Source organism: Nipponia nippon, unplaced genomic scaffold, assembly GCF_047370975.1.
Source record: "Nipponia nippon isolate SJK-2023a ecotype South Korea unplaced genomic scaffold, ASM4737097v1 scaffold_5, whole genome shotgun sequence".
Taxonomy (NCBI): Eukaryota; Metazoa; Chordata; class Aves; order Pelecaniformes; family Threskiornithidae; genus Nipponia; species Nipponia nippon.
In genome coordinates this window covers 73,302,156-73,322,763 of record NW_028262369.1, presented here as the reverse complement: position 1 = coordinate 73,322,763, position 20,608 = coordinate 73,302,156, and the positions used below count along the sequence as shown (strand labels likewise).

Below are 20,608 nucleotides of genomic sequence, written 5' to 3'. Positions count from 1 at the left end.
TAGAAAGCAATCGTAAGAAAGCAACTTCAAGCCTAGCATTGTTTATATTGTGATTAAAGTCAATCTTTACATTAGTTATCCAAACAGAATGTTTCTTTCAAGCTTTTTTCTCCCTGGGTTGATTACTTTCTCTGGGAAGACCTGCCAAGTCTGTAACTGTCCCCATATGATGGATGAGGAACTTCATGTCAGGAAGGTCTGCTCCTTGCTCACCTGACCCTCTCATGGAGCGGGGGCCACAGAACAGGGACCCTTGTGCTATGAGGAAAAGAAACTTCTGCATGGAAGGATTTTTTCATGACAGGTTTTTCCACAAAGGCTGTTTTGTGTTCTGTCATTTAAAGCCAGGACAGTATCAGAAGAGCCTTACAGAGCTGGCAGCAGCTGGAAGACCACAGTCAGGCAGAAGTATAACTCCAAGAAGGCAGACAGAACAACTCAGTCCTTATTAATAAGAAGTGAGAAAATAAAGAATTAAATCTGAATTCTTTTCCAACGCATATTTTGAGAAGCTATACTTGATTTATGGGACTTATTTAGAATTTGTTTTATACCTACATTTAACAGGTATCGTAGGGAGGGAGAATGAAAAGTTGAAAACAAAATACTTAAGAGAGGAATGATTTTTTGTACTTGTAATAATTCATGACTGCTCTGTGGTAAGGTTGCAGACCTGATTCATCACTGTTATATTCTAGTTTAATGCCAGTGAAACTAGACTGATTTCCATGAGTCTGGCATGAAACTGGAATAACAAGGTGGTGAATCAGGCACTATAATTCCTTTCTGAGATTCCTGTGATGTAAACAAATATATTTATATTCACATTTGAGGTTTGTAAGGTCTCCAGTTTCTTCCAAACCAGATTATGATCTCAGAATGTATGTTTTAAAGAAACTTTGATTTGTGTAATTTATGAAAGGTGGTTTTATTTCATATTCTTATGGCTGTGCAGTTGAAAGTGGGTCCTTGGATACTGTGTGTATGATGTTCAGAGATAAAGATGCTGTTTGGATCAGATGCTGTTGTGTGTGTTGGGAGGAAAAGGATGATCATTCTTTTCATGTAGAGGTTGACTTTGAGCACCATGAAGAAGGATTTGGTCTAACAAGGGAGATTGCTGCCCCTACTTTCAGTATTGGTAATGGCTGCTTGAATACTGAAGGTGGGAAATACAGAGCTATGTAAATATAAATAGGCTAATTTACCTGGAAAGAAAATTTTAAATGTCCAAACAGCTGATTCATCTGGCCTGTGGCATTTTAGTGAACTACAAAGGGCTGGTCACAGTCGGGAGCTAGTTGGGAAAAGCTACTGTACGATCACTTCTGAGCGAGCGTGAGGAGAGGTCTCTTGATGACAGGGCTGTCAGGGTAGCACAGGACCTTTCCCATGCCACTTACCTTAACCGTGAATGCCTGATAGAATAAGCATGCAAATGTTTGTGTATACAGCAAATTCCTCTCTCCCCTATGTTTTTTTAATATTTCCTATACAAATCTTGTTATTAGCGTTCCCTAAAGGGCCAGGCAGTCATTTAGATGCCGATTATCATGTCAGATGCAGCAGAACCGCAATGTACACACTCTCTTGTCAGCACTTGACTGAGGAGGGGCGCAGACCCTCCAGCTACATTTACCACAGCAGCTGGGATACTGGAGTTTAATGAGGTGCTTTTGCAATGTGAAGATTTTCAGAAACATATATTCATGCCAGGAGGGCTTACCAGGATAATTTTTTGTAATTAAAAGTAATTACATCTATACTTGTAGTCAAGTTTCCATTGATAGATACAGGCAAATAAAAAACAGCAAGCAAAAGTCGAACAGTTAACTACATAAGCATTTTCTGTGTTTGCCTTTTTGGACTTTTTTCCATTTCTTACCTCAGTGGTTGAGCAAAAAGCCATGAGATGCTAGCTGAACTGGCAATGTGTAGTTAGAACTCTGGCAAAAGCAGAAAATGAAATATTTTTTGATCTTTGTCTTCTAGAGGAAAGGAAAAATTGTTTTCATAGCAGAAAAAAACAAATAACATTATGCCAGTCAATTTCTGAATCAGATTTCAATGAGCTTGTTTTACAAATACAAAGAGTGGTGGTAAAGCACCAGAGAGGCAAGCTGGTAGATTTAAAAATATCCTATTTTACTGATGAAGAAATCAAAATGTGAAATGACTGAAACCAAATTTTCAGAAAATTTCAGGTTTGCCTGCCACTAAGTGGCCGGAGAATGAAGAATTATTTGGAAAATGATCTGTTTGTTTTCTTAGTTCCTAAAACTGGGTGGGTTGTACATTTAAATGTAAGGTTTTGAAACAGGTGATCTGCCTTGTTGCACAATTAGCACGCAGCAAGACTGGGAGCAGAGCTCTGCCGCCCTCTGCCCAAACACACAAGCATCCCCTAACCCCACAGCAAGAGGAGAAAGCCACCCTCCTCTTCATCACAGGAGATGGCTAAGTGGAGCCAGAGCCAGGAAAATTATTTTCCTTTGTCTTTATTGATCATATCGATCAGAAGTCAGCAATCGGTTCATTTCTTTCACATTCTGTGAGAGAGAAAGCTTTGCTCATGGACATCGTACTGTTTGGCCATGGGGACATTTCGTCAAAACTAATGAAATGAACAAAACAGGTTGCTATTTCATAGCAGCAGCAGCATCTGATTTCTGTCTCTAACTTGGGGTGTCCTGCACTAAAGTTTGTATGTGAAAGGCTGGATCCGTGCTTCTGTGCATCTACTTTGCTCTCTCCAGTGGCACTGTTTACACAGGGGTGGGGGCAGGACTATAAGAAGGCTCCAGACCGACTGTGGCATTGTGTCCTTAAAGTCTCTCTTCAAGCTCCTTTCTTTCAGATTCAAACCATTCTTGTTCGAATTGTTCTTTAACTAAAACCCATTATAGGCATGTGGCTCATGGGCTATTTCCACTATCTGAGCAATTAGAGAGTATTGTGTTATTTTTAAGGGAAAATTTAGACGCTATGTCAAAAGCTAACCAAATCCAAAGCCCTATCGGCCCTGCCCCCCTGTGATTTTTATCAGAAACTTCTCAGCTTTGTTTTCCCAAGGAAAATTCCAAACTCGCTACATGAAGCTTTCTCCAACAGTTATAGCAGCCTCTTACTGAGTTTCTTTTGTGTAAAAGCCGACCTCTCTGATCTGTTCAGTTCCTCCAGTGCCTGACTGAAATCCTACAGAAAAAGCTTTTATTCGCTCTTGCCAAGGGGAGAGAAAGCAGGTTACTTAGCTGGATGAGATAAGCCTTTGCCGGATGACTCCACTGCAGACCCTATGGGTGATATCAGAGGCCAAGTCTTTTAAAATAGGTCACCTCTTGCCCTGCATAGCTGCTCCAAGTGCATTAACATTATCCAGTGGGAGAAGAGAGGCAGATGAATTTTGATCTTACTCTAAAATGACCATAAGGCTTTCCCCAGCATGGTCATGCCATTTGTACAACAGTGGAGATTCACAGGAAAAGCAATCAACAACGTCAAGCGGTTGCCATCCTGGCTATAACCAGCCTCCCTCCACTCGGTTCATTTCTGACCTCATATAATGACACCTTTGGGGTAGCTCAGCTTATTATGGCAGCTTGGCTGGGTGGCTGTGCTAATAAACATTTAAAAGAGTTATGCTGACAAGAGCGTGTGGGAGACAAATCCCTTGGTGTTTCTTCCTCTATATTTTAGCAATATAGCTGGACCAAATCTTGCAGGTTTCCGTGTGAGTGGGTGAGATTTTGCCCTGGGTAAAGACTAAAGCTTTCAGCTCTAATACTGAAATGGGCTCTGTGCAGGTAGATGAACTTTCAGAAGTGTCTCTCTTGAAGAAATAAGGCTTCATTTCAGCAAGTCTGTGTACATATCTGGACTGATGGAAATATCGTTTAGATTGAACCTTTCATTGATGAACATGGACCATTTCTGTCCCTGAGGGCACTGACTAAAGCCTGAAACCCTGTTTATTTTGCCAGGTGCTACTCCAGTCTGCGTGAGGTAAGGGTCACACTAGCCTCAGACATTATTCACCCAGCACAGGGGAAAGTCCTCAACTGCTTTTTCTTCAGCACAGGCCTAAAAGCCTCTAAACAAAGCTCCAATCTTATTTTTACATACCTTGACTTTCCAGTAACTTAGGTACGTAAAAATCTGTGCTCAGCTGTTCATATGATTTCTATTATACCACTTTAAAACAAAAACACAAAAACTGTCAAGAAATGACTTGAGTAATTAGATTCCTGTTAGCTAATTAGAGCAGCCAAGAATAAGTTGAACTGGAAAAAAACGATATGTTGAGATTTGGAATATAACACAGTTGTATTGTGTTCCGTGAGCAATGTTACGATCTGTGAGGGAGGAAAATGGAGCATCATTAAAAAGTTTCCTTCCCTCCTGGCCCCAAAAGGAGAGCAAACCTGTAGGGAGACGTTAGCTACTGAGAGCTTGGCTTTTGTTTCATGTAAGAGAGAAATAGCCGACCACTTGAATTCACATTCTCCATGATATAATTGCCTAGTTATAAACATGACAAGGAAATTTCTTGTTCTGTATAACTATGATTTTTTGTGAGCAGAATCCTGACTGCACAGTAGTCAATGGGAACTAAAGGATCCTGAGAAACCAGGGATTTCATTTTTTCCTGTGATTCAAGTGATGTTTGATATTTGTGATTTAGTTTCTGATTATTTCCTGACCGCTCTCAAGAGGAATTTATGCTCAAAGAGTTCAGTGAAGAAATTCAGCTTGTAATTTTCAATGGATTTGAGAGGGATTTAAGGGTGGGAAATGCGTGGCTTGTTTGACTTCCACAGGTGGATATGTCTGATTTGCAGTACCTAAGTGATGATGTTCTTTCTTACCTTGTACCTTCCATTCTCATCATAAATTCTGTTGTCACAGACATTTTCTACGTGGAATCTTTTGATACCAGAATTGACCTGTTGTAGTGAGAGCATTGATTCCTACACACATTGACTCTCACAAAGACACTTTCTTAGTAAGACTGTTATAAGAACATGCTTTCATTAATTTATTTAGACTGTTTTCAAAGCTTTATAATTTACACTGGAAAAACACTATTTGTCTAAGGAAGAATGTTCACACAATTATTAGCATAATCCTTCAGTTAGAACAAGATGGCTCTAAGTATTTCCCCAGGCAGAGAGCTCTTGACGGAGCTCCAGCCCACACTGCACTCCGGCTCTGCTCTCTGTCACCACTAAATTCCCCCGTTTACTTCTGCTACAACCCCACTCTCCCTGTCTCTCATTACTGCCTCAGCTACACACAAGCACTTCTATCTTCCTTCCCTGCCCCCGTTGGCTTTCATCTTTTCCTCCTCCTCTACAGAAAGAATTTTTGTTTATTTTTTACTCTCTGCCTCAGACTATGGCACTCAGCGATCTCAGCTTCCCTCGTTCCCATTCCTTGTCACCTCTCCTTAAAAATCTATACTCTCCATTGAGTCTTATCCATCAAGATGCCTGTCAAAAATAAGCATGCAATGGTCTTTCTGTCCTCAAAAATAAATGCATGTCAAAATGTACCACTGACCAAACTGCATCTCCAACCAGGTCTACCTTTCCCTTCATCTCACAACTCACTTGAAACACTTCATGTCTGCTGCCTCAAGTTTGTCTCTTTTGCCCCTTTAAGTTCATTTCTGATCTCTGTTTACTGGATTTGAAAAACTGTTTGTTTGTGTGATTTTGTAAGTAATTCTTAAATTGCCACGTTGTCTGATGAGATTCATTGGCACTATTTGCCCTGTGGATATGAATGATTTCTCTAACTCCATGCAGGACCAGTTCTTGTTCCCAAAGTTGCCTGTCATATAAGGGCTGCTGGGTGAAAAGAAAGGCTGGAAACTTTCCAGTTCTGGTAGGTTTAATGTCACCCCACGAAGAACACTAAATATGCAAGCCCAAAGGGTTAGAGTTGTGCACATCCTTAAGAACAAGACCTGAAACCCGGCAAAGCTGCTGATTGCAGTTGTTGTTCCTTATGCAAGCCCCAGCTTGCGTTTACAATACGTATTTTTAATCTGGGCAAGTTTAGACTTTCTGGAAGGAAAGGGACATAACTTACTTTTCATTGTTCTCTGTTGAAAGTTCCTGATTTATTCAAATTTCAGCCTCCAAACTAAATCCAGGATCCTGAGCTAAAAAAAAAAAATAATCCAATATTGAAGCATTGAAGTCCGTGTCTTTTTGGTATACAACTAATAAGACAGACTGCAAGCACATAAATAATCACCCATGTAGCCAGCCTAACTTCATACCCCAAAGTGCTTTACAAAGGTGAATAGACACTGCTATACTTAAATAGGCACTGCTGTACTTATTTACAGGTAGGGAAGTCAAGAAAGAGATTAGTCACCTTACCAAAGTTCATACAAATGTCAATGGCAGGAACTGGCCTCCTCATTGTCCTGTCTAATTCTGTATCTGTGGGACCACGTTTTAGTAATCAGCACTGTTTTCAACTACACTTTTTAACCTTGAGTATGAGTCATTTGGCTGTCTTTCATATAAAGGTGATGGGAAATATATCCATTGAAAAAATCCAATAAGTCAATTAATGTTTGCAAGATGCACAGATACAATGATAAAGAATACAACAGAAAATGCAATCTGTCTGCCTGGACTGGCTTGTCCCCTCACACACAGCATAACACAAGCAGCCAATATCTAGAGAATAAGTTAGATAAAATGATATTACCTAGACCTAATTCTTCCCTCAGACATACAGTTACAGATCTGCCACACCTCAGTGGAAATTGCAAAGTGATATCTGCAAGTGGAAAATTTTAGAAGGGGCGTTGGTACAGTGAGAGATTGATGTCTCTGTTTTTAATGGCATTTTATTTTAGAGCTCCAAACTACTGTGCATCAAAGATCCTACAAGATCTTCGTCAAATATTTGGGAAATCATCATCAGAAGACAGACACTTTGTGGCCATTAACCGCATCAAGACAACAGTAGAAAAATAATTTAATCATCTCATGCAAATACTGGTTAAATGCAATGGTTAGGAAGATCCTTGACTCTCCTCTGTTTCATACAATTTTACTTAGTTGTTTAGACAGGTTCTCAGAGATGCCTATTTTCATTAGAAATCTCTTGTATTGACCATTTCTGCCATGCCTATAGTCCAGAGCAAATTAAGGCAACAAAAGTAAACAGGTCCAGTAATATCATGAAACTTTTAAGATGAAAGATTAGTCTTTGTTCAGTTTTGGTTTACTAATTTTTTGTATTACTGTTATGTGCTCTTCAGTACCAGTATTGGTACATTAATAACTTAACTGAGGTGAGCTGCTTATTATTATTTGAGTCCAGTAAAGCCCTTCATGAGTTTGCTGCACACCATTTGGCAACCAAGCCTTTTCTGAGCATAGAAGAAAGCGCAGTCCCTGGGCAGGGCAGCCACATATCCCGACGGCCACCAGTGAGCACAGAGCCCTGCTGCGAGCCTGGTCAAAGGATCTGATGCTAAAGGCACTCCATCACTTGCTGTTAATTCACAGACAAAAAATGGGAGTTAAGTGCTTTAGACATAGTGCTTATGTCTAAATGCTAATCAGGGCCTCTGGTTTTCTCAGGCACACAAAAGAGAAAGAAAAGCTGTAAATCAGAAGGGTAATTTCTTATTTACAATAGTGCTGTAGGGTTCAGGGCAGAGTCGCAATGGTTAGCACTGAAAAATGCTTTTGTACTAACTTTTCTCTTTCTGTATCTTTTCCTCCCCTAGAAAAAGATGAGAAGAGAACAAACATTTCACAGGCAGAGGTAAGTGAAATATTTTTTTGTAAAACATATTTATTGTTAAAATAGGTCTGCTGTTAAACCCCCTTTGAAACTCACTGATTCATGCTGGTTAATGTTTTTATCTAGATTGCCACACCATCTTCAGTAACACAGCCTTTTAAGAACCGTCGCTTTCAAACCAGGGCTGTGCAAAGCTGGTTGCATCCCAGCTCTGCTGGCTCTCCCTTCTCCCTGTAGCAGGGAACTGGGAAAGGCAAGTTTTCCCTCTGCCTTGCTGCCATGCCGTGGCAAATCATAGCAAACCTGGCCCAAGGTGATCCTGCCAGGTCACCTCATCCAGCATTGCTTTGGGTCTGCGGATCACTGCTGGTCTACAAAACCATTGCAAACTCCTCTCTCCTCTTCCCATCATTTGCCAAGCCCACGGCAGGCAGCGTGTTGATGTTTGCACAAGAGTTAAAAGTCGGCTCCTCCAATCTCATTTTCTAACCTCCCCTTGCGTAGCTCCTGCAATTCCCACATCTCTTTCTCCTTCATCCATTGCTCAGAGAAGCAGGCAGCACTTTAAATAGCAGCAGGAGGTATTGATTGGTTCAAATTTGGACTCAAATACAGACTTATAAAGATTTACTGGGGCGAAGATCAGCAACCTATCCCACAGTGTTTATAAATAGCTTTCTCTTTCAAAAGAAGGCAATATTTTATTTATAAATGTTATCATTCCATCCATTGTGATAAGGTAAGGTAACAGAATTGGCCATACTTGTATGAAAGTGGTTTTCTTAAGAGCCATCTCACATGTTCTTTGAAGAAATAGATCTGATTAAAATTCACAGACTATATACCAGTCACAGACTATATACTCAGGGAAAGAGACATTTTTAGCAAACATTTGGGAAAAGGCTACACTGTTATGACCAAATACAAACAGAAATTGATTAGATGAGAAAAAATAAAGCTTGCCTATGCACAATTTTTTTTTAACCTTTTTTTTTAGGAATGTGATATGGTGCTTATGTCTTCAAAAGTTAGCTATGGGTGTGAACTTACGTAGTTTTATTATCCTTTGTATATGGATATATTGCATATTAGTATAATATGGACTCCAATTTAACTGCTTCCATGTTGCACAAGTTGCTCTGCTTTAGCACTGGAATGTATCCCAGTTAGTTTTTTCTAACTATACATTGTATAATTATACTACTATGACTCTACGTGTAATTTTACTACCATTATTTTGGAATAATTTATCTTTTGTGCATAGAAGTGATTTTGGGGCCATAAAAAGTTTAACTGTGTCTAAATATATCACTTAAATCAGGCCCAGTTAAAGGCTGAAAACTATTATTTTGGGAGTAATACAACACCTTGAAAAAGTACAGGGGGAGGGAACTTCTATTTATTTATGTAAAAATGTATATATTAATAATTTCAGTACTACCTTACCTATACATATAATCATTCATTACACTGCATTTAATTGGAATATTGGTTAATGTAAATCTTGCAACTATTTTAATGTATGTAAATATTTATTTGCCTTATGAGAATCAGTTATATAGACTGTTAAAAGCACAGGCTGTCTTAATTTTATGCTTAACAATATTTTTTTTGAGTGAAGGGTAATTTTCAGCAGTATTGAGTTTTGGCTTGCCTGGGAGCCATAAAGGTTGTCCATGAAACATATTTTTTCTACCTAATCTGAGTTTTCCCTGTGTTCATGAAAGCCCAGGAGCTGGCATCAAATTTAAACAATGTAATTTTCTTAGGAACTTCTCAGATTGGTGTGTGCACCCTCTGAAAGCAGCTGTGGGGCAAGGCCTGGAGCTGTCATGAACAGAAAACTCTCCCCGTGCCCATCTCTCACCACCTCTCTCTGTGTTTTGTCCCTCCCCAGTCCCAGAGCGCCTCTCCCAAGCAAAGGAAGCAGAGCGTCTTCACCCCGCCTGCCCTCAAAGGTACTGTGCAGGTACTGTCTCTGCCCTGGCAGGGCACGCTCCCCTTGCCCCGGGCTTTGTGTCTTCTCTTGCAGAGGAAACACTGGGGTGGGAGCAGCGGCTCTCTGCCCATGAGCAGCATAGCTGTGAAAGGTTCATGCTTAGCCATCGCTGTTTTCACACTTTGAAGTGATATCATCTGCCTGATACTGCCCATCTATTTATCCTCATCACAGAACCTTACAGCAGTGATTTTTTTTTTTCAAGCACCTTTTTTTTGCAAAGCCTTGATACTTTTATTAGTTTGAGATAACAGATAATTCCATCTCAAACATTGACGAGAACTCCTAAAATACATACATTTTAGCAGTGCTGGTTCTCTGTTTCTCATTTAAATGACTCCCGTATGTCCTGCCTCCCTTTCCAGGCAGCTGTGAAAAGGAGAATAGCCAAAGTTGTGGGCTGGGTATCTGATCACAGGAAGCGTGAAGCCTTTCTTGTGAAGACAAGGGAAAATGAGAAATCTCAGTAAATTTTTAAAGGGCTTACATGCTTTTCAGGAATGAACGTAAAAGCAGCAGGAATATTAGCTGGGATCAGAACAGCTACATTTAGGCCTTGTTTCTCAAATGACTCTGAACAGAGTTTGACTTGACCATGCTTGCAGTGAAGCAAGATCCATAGTGATTCACCAACCCTTCAGCCTGACGCTTGTCAGTGCAGGAGCATTTTCAGACTGCAGACCAAAGGCTATCCTGCCAGTTGTCTCTTGATAGATAATGAGTAGCCTCAATTTCCATTCCTTCTACTTAGCACAATATATTACCTGGCAAAAAAGGTAGGGTATCTGTTTTGTCATGTGAAATACTGCCACTGTCCTTAGGTAATTTACCACATCAGACAGTTCTATGTATCTCATTCTGTAGCTTCGGTTCTCTTGTACTTGTCTTAACAACAGTTAAAACATCACTCAGGTGCCGCGCAAGACTTACTATCTGTTTGTCAAAATGGGCTAAAGTTTGTGTACTGGATATTAGAAATAAGATTATTACAGTCAATTATAATAATTTGTGGAAGGAAGAAGCTTTGCATGGGTAGCAATAACAGCTATCGATCTCGTTGCTGTATTATTTTGCTGTAAAAACCTAAACTAAATACAGTACAAATGAAGCGCTCTGTTAAACAGGTCTTTACATCTCCTCTCAAGGACTGCATCCTACTCAGTGTTACCTTTAATACCCTGCTGAGACCTGGAGAAGTACCTGGCATAGTTTGCTTCTACATCAACTTAATTCCCAGGGAACAGTAGGAAAGCAGGAAAGTAAGTGATTCAAGATAGATCACAACTAACCTGAAATATCTTGTAAATGGAACAAAGCAAAGCACAAAATGGCTCTCCTCGATACCTTAACACCCTAAACTACACAGTATTCTCAGATACACAGGTGGACACTTGGAAGCTGATAACCCTTCCTGTAAACAGGCTGGATTGCTCCAGATTTACCATACTGTAACTGCCATAAATACTACCTTTTTATTTAAAAAATACTTGAAGTACAAAATTCATTATTCCTTCTTCTTCATCATTATGAAAACATGAAAGTTATTTTGTTTAGACTAAGAGATTAGGAGGCAAGCATGTAGCAATGTGAAATACACAATGCTATGAAAGCATTACTGAGAAATACAGAGTTTTTGTAATGATTCTAGTTTTATAGCATTTGAAGATAGCAATATTCAGCAGTATTTTCAGAATAACAGGCTTCATAATTGCACACTATTCCCACAGCTTTGCATATGTTTATTTCCTGTGGGCTGTTTCTCCCTCAGTATATTCACAGTATGGTCTTCAATATACAGTAAAGAATGAGATTCTGCATGCTGAGCCGTGCTCCTTTACACCCCCTTTGGCTGCTCTGTATCCTCCAAGGCTATTATTAATGGAAGACGGGATAGACTGTAATCCGGTACCTTACATTCAAAGATGGAGATAATAAATATCCATAAAACAGAACTTGTAGTGGAAAAGAGGGACTAACATTTTCATTTGTTACATTTCTCTGGCATTTTAGTAGTTTTTAGCTGCTGTTAATCCAAAATTCCCAGAAATAAGCCAAGCTCACAGGCGGGTGCAGAGCCTGGAAGCCAAGACAGCAGCCATGTGTGCAGAGCTGTGGGAGAGAAGAGGGGCCATGGCACCAGCTCTGCTCTATGCCCGCAGCAGAGAGGTCGTCAAGAGAAACTGTGGGGAGAGTCATGCTTAAGCCTGACTCCAAATCTCCAAGTAGCTCTTGAGATTATTATTTCTTCTTTGAACTGGAAGTATTTTTGCTGCACTTCTTGCAAGTTCCTTGAAATAATTACAAAACTGTGTGAGAGAAGAGTTGCTGGTTTCATGAATTCATGGCTAAGCAAGAGAGAAAGCAAGAGTAGATGAAACTGCATGTTGTGATTACAAACAAAATCAGAAATTGATAACATGCTTAAAATGAGTGGAAGCAACATCAGACAATAGTGATGACCAGTTACAGTACCAGGACTATAGTACGTGTTATATGGAACATGCAAATAATGAAAATATCTGAAATAAATAAAAATGCAGTATTGCTGATGTTCTACATGTCCTTGTAAATATATGGAGACCAGCTTCTTAGTTAAATGTGGGCATATTTTTCCCCTCTGCCATGGCAGTCACATAAACTGAAAGACAGTATTATTATTTGTCTAACATTGCCCCCAAATATTTTGGTTCCATCCTTACAAGGGCTTGCTCTAGCTGGAGGCGGGTCTGTAGTTGTTGCAGCAAGCTGTAGCAAACCCATGTGTCTGCAGAGCTGGTGTCGTGTTATGGTGCAACAGGCACGTTCTTATTACTATATACTTGTGCGTACTTTGGCTCCTGCTTTTATTTTCCTAAACGAAAATGCACCAGTGTCCCTACAGACGGAGCAAATAGCTGACTCATCTCAGAGCATTGTTCTTTTTACTGGAATACAGTGTGCTGGAAAAATCAATTTGAGAGCTATTGATTTAAGTGGTAATCTGGAGAGCAAATCAGACAGCAAAACAGATAACAGCTTAGTGCAGTGTTCTTGTTAGTATTATATTACCAAACCTAATGGATGTCAAATTTTCCATTTTGCTTTCAAAAATATTTCTTTTCCTAACCCTGCTACACTAGTGGTTGTTAATTCCATGCTCTTATGTAGCATGCAATGTTGGCAAAAGTCAGTATCTGAAGATCTCACCAAATGAATCCATCGTATTTTAAGTATGTTATGATTTACCTCTTGTCACATTGTTTTCTGTGTATAACAACACTCTTAATTGAGGATTCATCACCTCTATTTCCCCTGTTTGTGCCACTTTTCTTCTGTTACTCTTGGGCTTTTACGTCTGAACTTCAAATTCTCTCATCCTTCTATAACTTCCAATGCTCTAATACGCAAATCTTGAATTTCCATCAGATTCTTTCATTTTAAGCTCCTCTTCTTCATGTGTGGAGGTTGTCTTGAACCTCCCTGTGAAAAACACCATAAAAACAACCAGAGGAAGGTTTCTCTATTTGAAGAATCACCAGTTTTACCTAAGGCAATCTTTTCCAGTCAATTCTCATTGTGTAAGGCCTGTTTCTCCTATTTACTAATCTGCTTCTTGTTCTGTATGACGAAACCAAGAAAAATCCTTTTTTCTCTGTACAAAGTAGAAGTCCAACTGTTTTAGCACAAATATCCATCTATCCATCCATCCATCCATCCACAAATATCATCCTTAGAGATACCTTCATTACTCTGGTCGGCCGGTTAGAGGAGCCCCTGAAAGCCTTGCTGGATTCTCACCCTTTTCCCCTCACACTCACCAGAGAAGTCTAAAATGGGACGATAACCCTCCCAGGTAGAGAGGGACCACGTGGAAGGCAATTTAGACTACCAAGGCAGAAGTAGGTTGCACTTATCTCAGGTAATGGTGGTTCCTTGGTATCACATTACCACTAGAAAGTCAAAAGAGCACATTTGAGCCTCAGAGCTACAACTGCAGCTTTCCATCCCAAGGCATACTTTGTACTGAGGCAGGTTTCCTTTTACCTAGACAGTCACATTTTGTTTGGTATACCAGCTCATCCTTGAAAGGAAACGCAGACTGAAGTGACAGGAAGCAAGGTTTACAAAGCCAAACAGAAGACAGCCTGAGCTGTTCCCGAACCTGCATCACTCCCTAGAGCTCCCAAGTCTCCACATTATCTACCAGCTATTGCTATTAATACTAGCAACTATTTAAATACCATCAAGGTCTCCCCCTGTGAAGGAAGCGCATTCCCGAGTGGTTTGAGGATTTCACTGAGTCCACTGGTGTGGGTGTGCTAGAGGTCAGGGAAATAGGAAACCTTCACTCATCCTAGTTCACCCTGCAGGAGGCTATTTAGATCAGCATCAAGATCCTACTAATTTCAGCTGGATTTAAAGAAAGTTCTTGCAGCTTTCTGTGTTCACTGGACCACCTTTGCAATTAACTGCCACCAAATCATAATTAAAGTCTTTCCCCACAGAAGTGAAAGGTACATTTGACTATTTTCCCTGTCAGCCTTTTGGGAAATACATCCTTTAAATTCCCCTCTTAATGCAGTTTTCTTTGCATAGAAACAAAGACTTTTTCTTGAGCTAGGCCCCAGCTACAACATTTGAAATGGTATTAAATCTGAGTTGTTATAAATCTAAGGAACATTCAAAGACATCGTTTTGGTTTGACTCATTAAAACAACCAGGACTCACTGGCTGTTCCCAAAGTGTTCAGACCCAGGGATTTGATACATGCATAATTCTAGTATTTACAATGATGGTTGATATTAAATGAGCTCTTTCTAGCTTCTGCCATGAATTTCTGATGCTTGGCTTGTTTAGAGGCTGCTTGTTCTTCTCTCCAAAGGAAACAACATGCAGAATAAATGATTAAAATCATGATGTCCCTCCTGAAATATGTAATTTATTAGAAGCAATTAGTACAGTATGTGGCCGTCATCCAAATTTGTAACCCCTTAGGCCAGCTTGATGATGTCTGATGCATCTCATTACTTTGTGACTGAAGGTTAACAAGGAACACGGGTAGAGTCTGGAGACATAAAGGATTATTGTTAATGTGGTAAGCACTGAGTTCGGAGCCCACGAGAATCGTCACAGAACAAAAATCTCAGGCTAAATTTACTTCAAGTGGCAGAGGAATGAAGTTTGTAAGTCTGAAGCAGTGACTACAGAAACTTGTATCATTTTACAGGCTGCCCTCTTATATGGCAAACTCTGTGAAGAGCTTCTAGCATTAACTAAACACATCAGCGTAAGAACAAGAAACTTCATATTATACTACAAAGAAAAAGACTATCTTTGTGTGATTTCTGCTTCATACACTGGCTTAAATTTATTTTTTAGGAAATTAATATTAGCCACAATATAACACATCTTACACAGTTTTCTGAACGTCAAGCCCAGGTTTGTCAAAATTCACATATTGAGCTGGTGCTCAGTCAGACTTTTCTTATGTGGATAAGTCACTTTGGCTCAGGGTATTACATTTTCCCAATCTCTCCAATGATGACAAAACACTTACCATTTTTTTTAATGTGATTGTGCTGCACATGAGCCAAGAGGCCAGAACAGGAGAAGAAGATAATTTTCAACTGTCCTCTCAGTCCTGAATGTGTATTTCGGACCTCCTTGCTTTTCCAGTGGGGTAAAAGGCTGCAATAAATACTGGGTGGGTGGCTAGGACTGCTCCACAAAAGCAGGCACCTTCCAGTAGCTGAAGCAATCCCCGAGGTCGGGGCTGCTCTAATTCCTTAGCAGAGCTGCAGTGTTCCTGGAGCAGCATCTTTTCTTTAGCCTCATGACACCCATTCTTCAATCCATTCCTTTTAGGTAGAAGATCTATCTCAGTATGTTGTTTCTTGGGTAACAGAAAGCAAAGCTCTGCCTCAACATTTGTGTGCGCTGCTCTTGTTTGTTCATGTGTTGTGATGTGACAAAGCGCCATCAGTGCACTTAGTTTCATGGGTGGAAGTCTCACAACTGCCAGGACCTCCTGAAGCACTGGGAAAAGAAAATTCATGCTGCAGTCTGTTATCATTACATTTTTCCCTTTTGCCTAACCAGGTCACAAAAGAAAGGTGCAGCTTCGGTTTCAAAACTAGTTCTTCTCTTCATTTGTATACCATTCTCACCCACATCTTAGTCACACTGCACCTCGGTGCAGCCACATCACTTAATGTAGTATGACCTTGAACAAATTTCCTGGCTATGGTACTGTTCTTTTTCAAGATGATACCTTCCAGTGCCTGGGCTCTTTTTCTCACTCTCTCTACCCTCCTCTCTCCTTCCTCAGACTTGTACAGTAATATGATGACAGTAGATACAATTTAAAAAAAAAATTGAGCTAAATTAATTAGTGAATCACTGAGTTGGTGAATGGGATACATTAGATTGCTGCCATCTCAAGTTCAGTTGGCTGCCACTGTTCTGCTACTGCCCAAAAAGTTGGCAGATGCCGCCGCAGTCTGTATTTAATTTCTGACTGTTGGCAGCTTTGAATACGTTTCATTTCACACAGCTGGCAGCTTCTGCTTCAAAATGGCTCTGGCTTTGGCTGTAATAAATACCACAGTACTGTTAGAGAGACCGAGGTGTTCAGCAGAGATTAAGCTTGACATCTGTTCTACAGCAAAACTGGGATGTTTGTGTTATAACTTGTCATCTGCCACTATTACCTGGCGTGTGAAAAAGAAAAGATTGTGCCGAGCACTAATATCGGTCTCTAAATTACCATGTGTGGTTTAAGGGCCTGATCCAACATGGACCGAAGTCTAGGGGAGTATTTCCACTGACTTCATTCGGTTCAGCATGAAGTCCACATAACTGATAGTTCTTTCTAATCTTCATGCAATGAATACTAAACTGGTCTCTTTTTAAGGATATGACTTTATTTTTATGATAGAAGAGTAATCTTACAAATGTCCATGAAACAGCATTTATGACTTGAAAATAGTGTTATTAAGCATTGCTGTACTAAATATAGAGCAGTGTAAACATCATAGTATTATTAATTGCTTCTAAGCTGTAACAGATGACATTAAAAAGTCAACCTTTTAAGAGATAACACCGTAAAATATTATAGAAAGAGAATGTGGGAGACTTAGTACTTATTTAAAAATATAAAGTAGAAAGCCCAGGAAGGGCAACATGTGTTGTTCTGGTTACTTTATATCATAAGACATACTTATAGTGAAATTCCAAAGATTTTGGCAGTGTTGTGCTCTGGATTGAAACAGCTTTTGAAGAAAAGATAATATTTTTGTAGGAGAAGATGTAAGGTTCTTATGAAGCCAGTTATTTGGTGGGGCATTAAATTTTATTTCCTGGCTGTAGCTGTATGTTCTATACTGGAGGTTAACAACCAAGCCACATGCAGACACTGACTCCAGCAAGTCCTGTTGTAATAAATAATAATTGCCCCTTTGTTTCTTCTCAAGCATTTAAAATCCTGAATTTGATCCCAAGCAAGATGACTAAATGAAGGCCTAGATTACTTGGGAGCAGGCTCTGCCTACTCCCACTGCTGCTCCTGTTCAGTGTTTGACATCTCCTGGGCTCCTGCGCAGGAGCTGCAGGATCATGTGTACAGCAGGGGAAAGTGTATTTGTCAGGTCCTCACCCCTCCTCGGCGCTGTGCCACGAATCAGCCCCAGTGGGGAAAGCATGCTCCTCCTACAGCACCACTGGGGGGTCTGGCATGTAGTGAGACAGTGGCGGAGCTCACTCAGTTTATATTGGGGTCTTCTGGAGATAGAGAAAAATACAGTATAATGACAAGTACGCACATATAACTACAGAGGTACCTCTCTAAGTAGTATTTTTCCAAAAAGCCTCCATAGCATGCAGGATCATGTCTCATTTAATTTACCCTTAAAAGAAAGGCCTTCCCTGCATTTGTATCTAACTGCGTATTTCTACAGTTCCTCTATGTCTATTAATGTCTCCTCTCCACAAAGTCTAATTTTGTTTATAAAAATCTCCACCCCCAAAAGGCAAAGCTGTCCAAAGACAGCATGATAAGCTACAAGCAAGCCCAAGGTTCGTAGTGAATTTGTGTAGCATGAATGGCACAACCGCGCATTGAGCAGTGACTGGTACAGCAAAATCATCCCACAACTTTCCAGCTAAGACTCCATCAACTGTGCTGGTCCTTGCGAGCATGTGTAAGTAGGCGCAGGCTCACAGCCTGTCAGCAGAGCTCCCACCACCCGCACTCGCTTCAGCTGGGATCATGGCTCAGAGGTTCGAAAAAAGCAATAATCTCCTCGAGAGCAGCTCCTGCTTACAAGCTGCTCCTCCAGGGGCTGTAGCTTGATATTAGTTATTTTACTTTCTATCATCAGATTTCACTCTGACCCAAGTAAATGTCCAAGTAGTATGTTAGCTTTGTGATATCCCTGTCTCTGAAAAACATGGAAAACTTGCTTCTGATTCTTGGGGACCATCTGTGTTGGGTTTCTTGTGGTAGGGATGTTGTCTGATTTTTTTATGATTTGATTTTTTTTTCCTTTTGAAGTGGATGCCTATTAGTCTGAATTTATTGAAAAGCAAAAATTTTCTGAAGAAGGCCATGTGGTTGTCCTCCCCTCCATAATTTCTCCCTTCCTTCACCCCTTGGGATGCGACATTGCCCAGTTTAGCAGGAACACAGAGTTCCCAAAACCATCCACCAGAGCTTTGGCATGGGGACAAGAACATGAGCAGCCTGAAGATTTCAACCACATCCTTTCAGGCCCGCAGCTAGGACCAAACACTCACATGAATTATGTGTGTGAATGTGACCAGAAAAACACAGGAAATACTGCAGCAAGCATATAGATCTGAAAAGGGATTCATTTTCCTGTGAGCTGCACGGGCCAGAAGGACGTTGCTTAAAAAGCTCTCAGCTGGTGTAGCTGCTAATTTTTCTTGCAACAGTGGGAGGATTTTTCAGGTTTTTCTCAACCTGAAAACTCAGCTCACCCAACCTGTGAACGAATGTTATTCCATGGGTCTTTTATAGCCAGAGAATATTGTCAGCAGGCTCAGAGCAATCTACAGAGTAACTAATTTTAAGAATACATTTAATGGAATTGTGGGATCTAATGACCACTCAGAAGTAAAAAAAGGAACCTAAAATGCTTGCTTTCAGCTCAAGGGGCAACTTCACGGCATATGTTGCGTGCATAGCAAGAAGTACATGTAAACACGTGTCTGGTAAACCCTAGAAACAGTGCAGGTTTGTGGGCTGCTTGCTGCAATGGCATCGTTCTGGTTGACAGGGACACAGGACACACCAGACCTGCACTTGTACCTGGAGAACAGCTGGTAAGACAAAGGAAACCCACACACACCTACCCAGCTTAGCTGGGACTGTGTCCAGTTTGAGACATTACACTCAAGAAAGGTGAGGCCAGTTGAATGGAGACGAGCTGGAGGCAGTGGAAATGCCGCTGAAGAGCAGGGCTGAATGACCGGGGCGGCAGAGCAAGCCGTTGCCTGTATCCCAGAATAGCAGCGTACCCACAGGCTAGCCTTCCCCTCCAAAGGCAAAGGTAGGCAGCAGGTTTTTATTTTTTTCCTTTTCTTTCAGGAATGAGGAGAAATTAAGCAAATTCAGTTTTCAATCTCCTTGCAATCCCCAAGAAAGCCGAGTTATTAAAAAAAAAGGTCAATGGGATTTTTAGCATGCAAGCTCCCCCTGGTGACACGTAGGTGTAGTTCCTCACCACTAGTTCTGGTGAATTACTAAATGCTTTTTTCTAAAGCAGCACGTTGAAAATTTTTGGAGATAGGCAAGTAAGGTTATAAGAGAAGGAGTGGAATTATATTGAAGTCGGACTGCAGTTTATAATTTCCAACTAAAATCTGTTAGGTTATTACTACATTTCACCTGTATGCCAGCGGTTTTCCCCAAATCCCTGGAGGGGTTAGAGCCCGACTTTTCTTCAAACTCACTCCTAGCAAAATCAAAAGTAAGAATAGTGTTAAAACTCATTTTTACAGAATCTATGACTGTGATACGAACGTGTCTAAGCCTTTAGAGAAGAGTCTACCTTTTCTGTACTTTGTCTATATTTTCCACAATGAAATTGATTAAATTTATACCTTTTCTCCTAGATTACTGTCTGTGCTTTCCAGAAAAATTGAGAGTAATACTTGTTTTCAGGCTCTGACTGTTAATATGAGTGCCAGATAGTGTGCTTCCATGGTGTAATTACATTCTGGTTGTACTGGATGCAGGCTCTGGGGTATTTCGATGCCTTAGGCAAACCAGAAGAGGTAGGTTTCTCGCAAGCTCAAGTCACTCACACAATAAAGAACCACTAAAGATTTTGCCCCTGATGTTTTGCTGCCCATGGCAACTGCAAAGCAAGACCGGTTGTATCTACTGTAATGCAAATAGTTTCTGGTGACTGCATTTTACCTTGAATAACTGATTCCTTAATATTGGGTTTTAATTTGCCAGCAATCCGAAAAAACTTAAATATAAGAATTTGGTGGGGTTTCAATTGTCAGTAAGCTTAATAAGTTAAATTGAAAACATTTCAAATTTAAAATATTATAAGAATGTCAAAATAAATCTTTCACTGTTTTCATCTTCTCTCTTCTCCTCTCCAAAAAGATCAGTGCAGAGACACTGTCCCAGACCCCTTCTGATGTCTAAGCTAGGACTTCAGGTTTGATGAATTTACGTAACAGACAAGCGCCCTGGTTGTGCATAAGCACTACATACGAAATTGTTTTGTGGGGTTTTTTAGGAATGGGGAAACCCACCTATACTATTGTGCAAAACAACATAAATCACTGTGTTCTATTTGTCTCCCTTGATTCAAAGGA

The 20,608-nt window shown here is 40.3% G+C and overlaps 1 protein-coding gene across 3 annotated transcripts in view; it reads left to right on the top strand.

The window, feature by feature from the left end:
• Window positions 1-20,608, top strand: part of PPP1R1C (protein phosphatase 1 regulatory inhibitor subunit 1C) — a 67,856-nt gene that overhangs the window by 26,448 nt on the left and 20,800 nt on the right. For 2 of the 3 annotated variants that reach the window (XM_087732200.1, XM_009462320.2), the window contains exons 3-4: window positions 7,760-7,797; window positions 9,674-9,734. In XM_087732200.1, the coding sequence (XP_087588326.1) occupies window positions 7,760-7,797; window positions 9,674-9,734 (99 nt within the window). Of the gene's footprint in view, window positions 1-7,759; window positions 7,798-9,673; window positions 9,746-20,608 lie in introns of all 3 variants that reach the window. The other variant, XM_087732201.1, reaches the window with a different exon arrangement.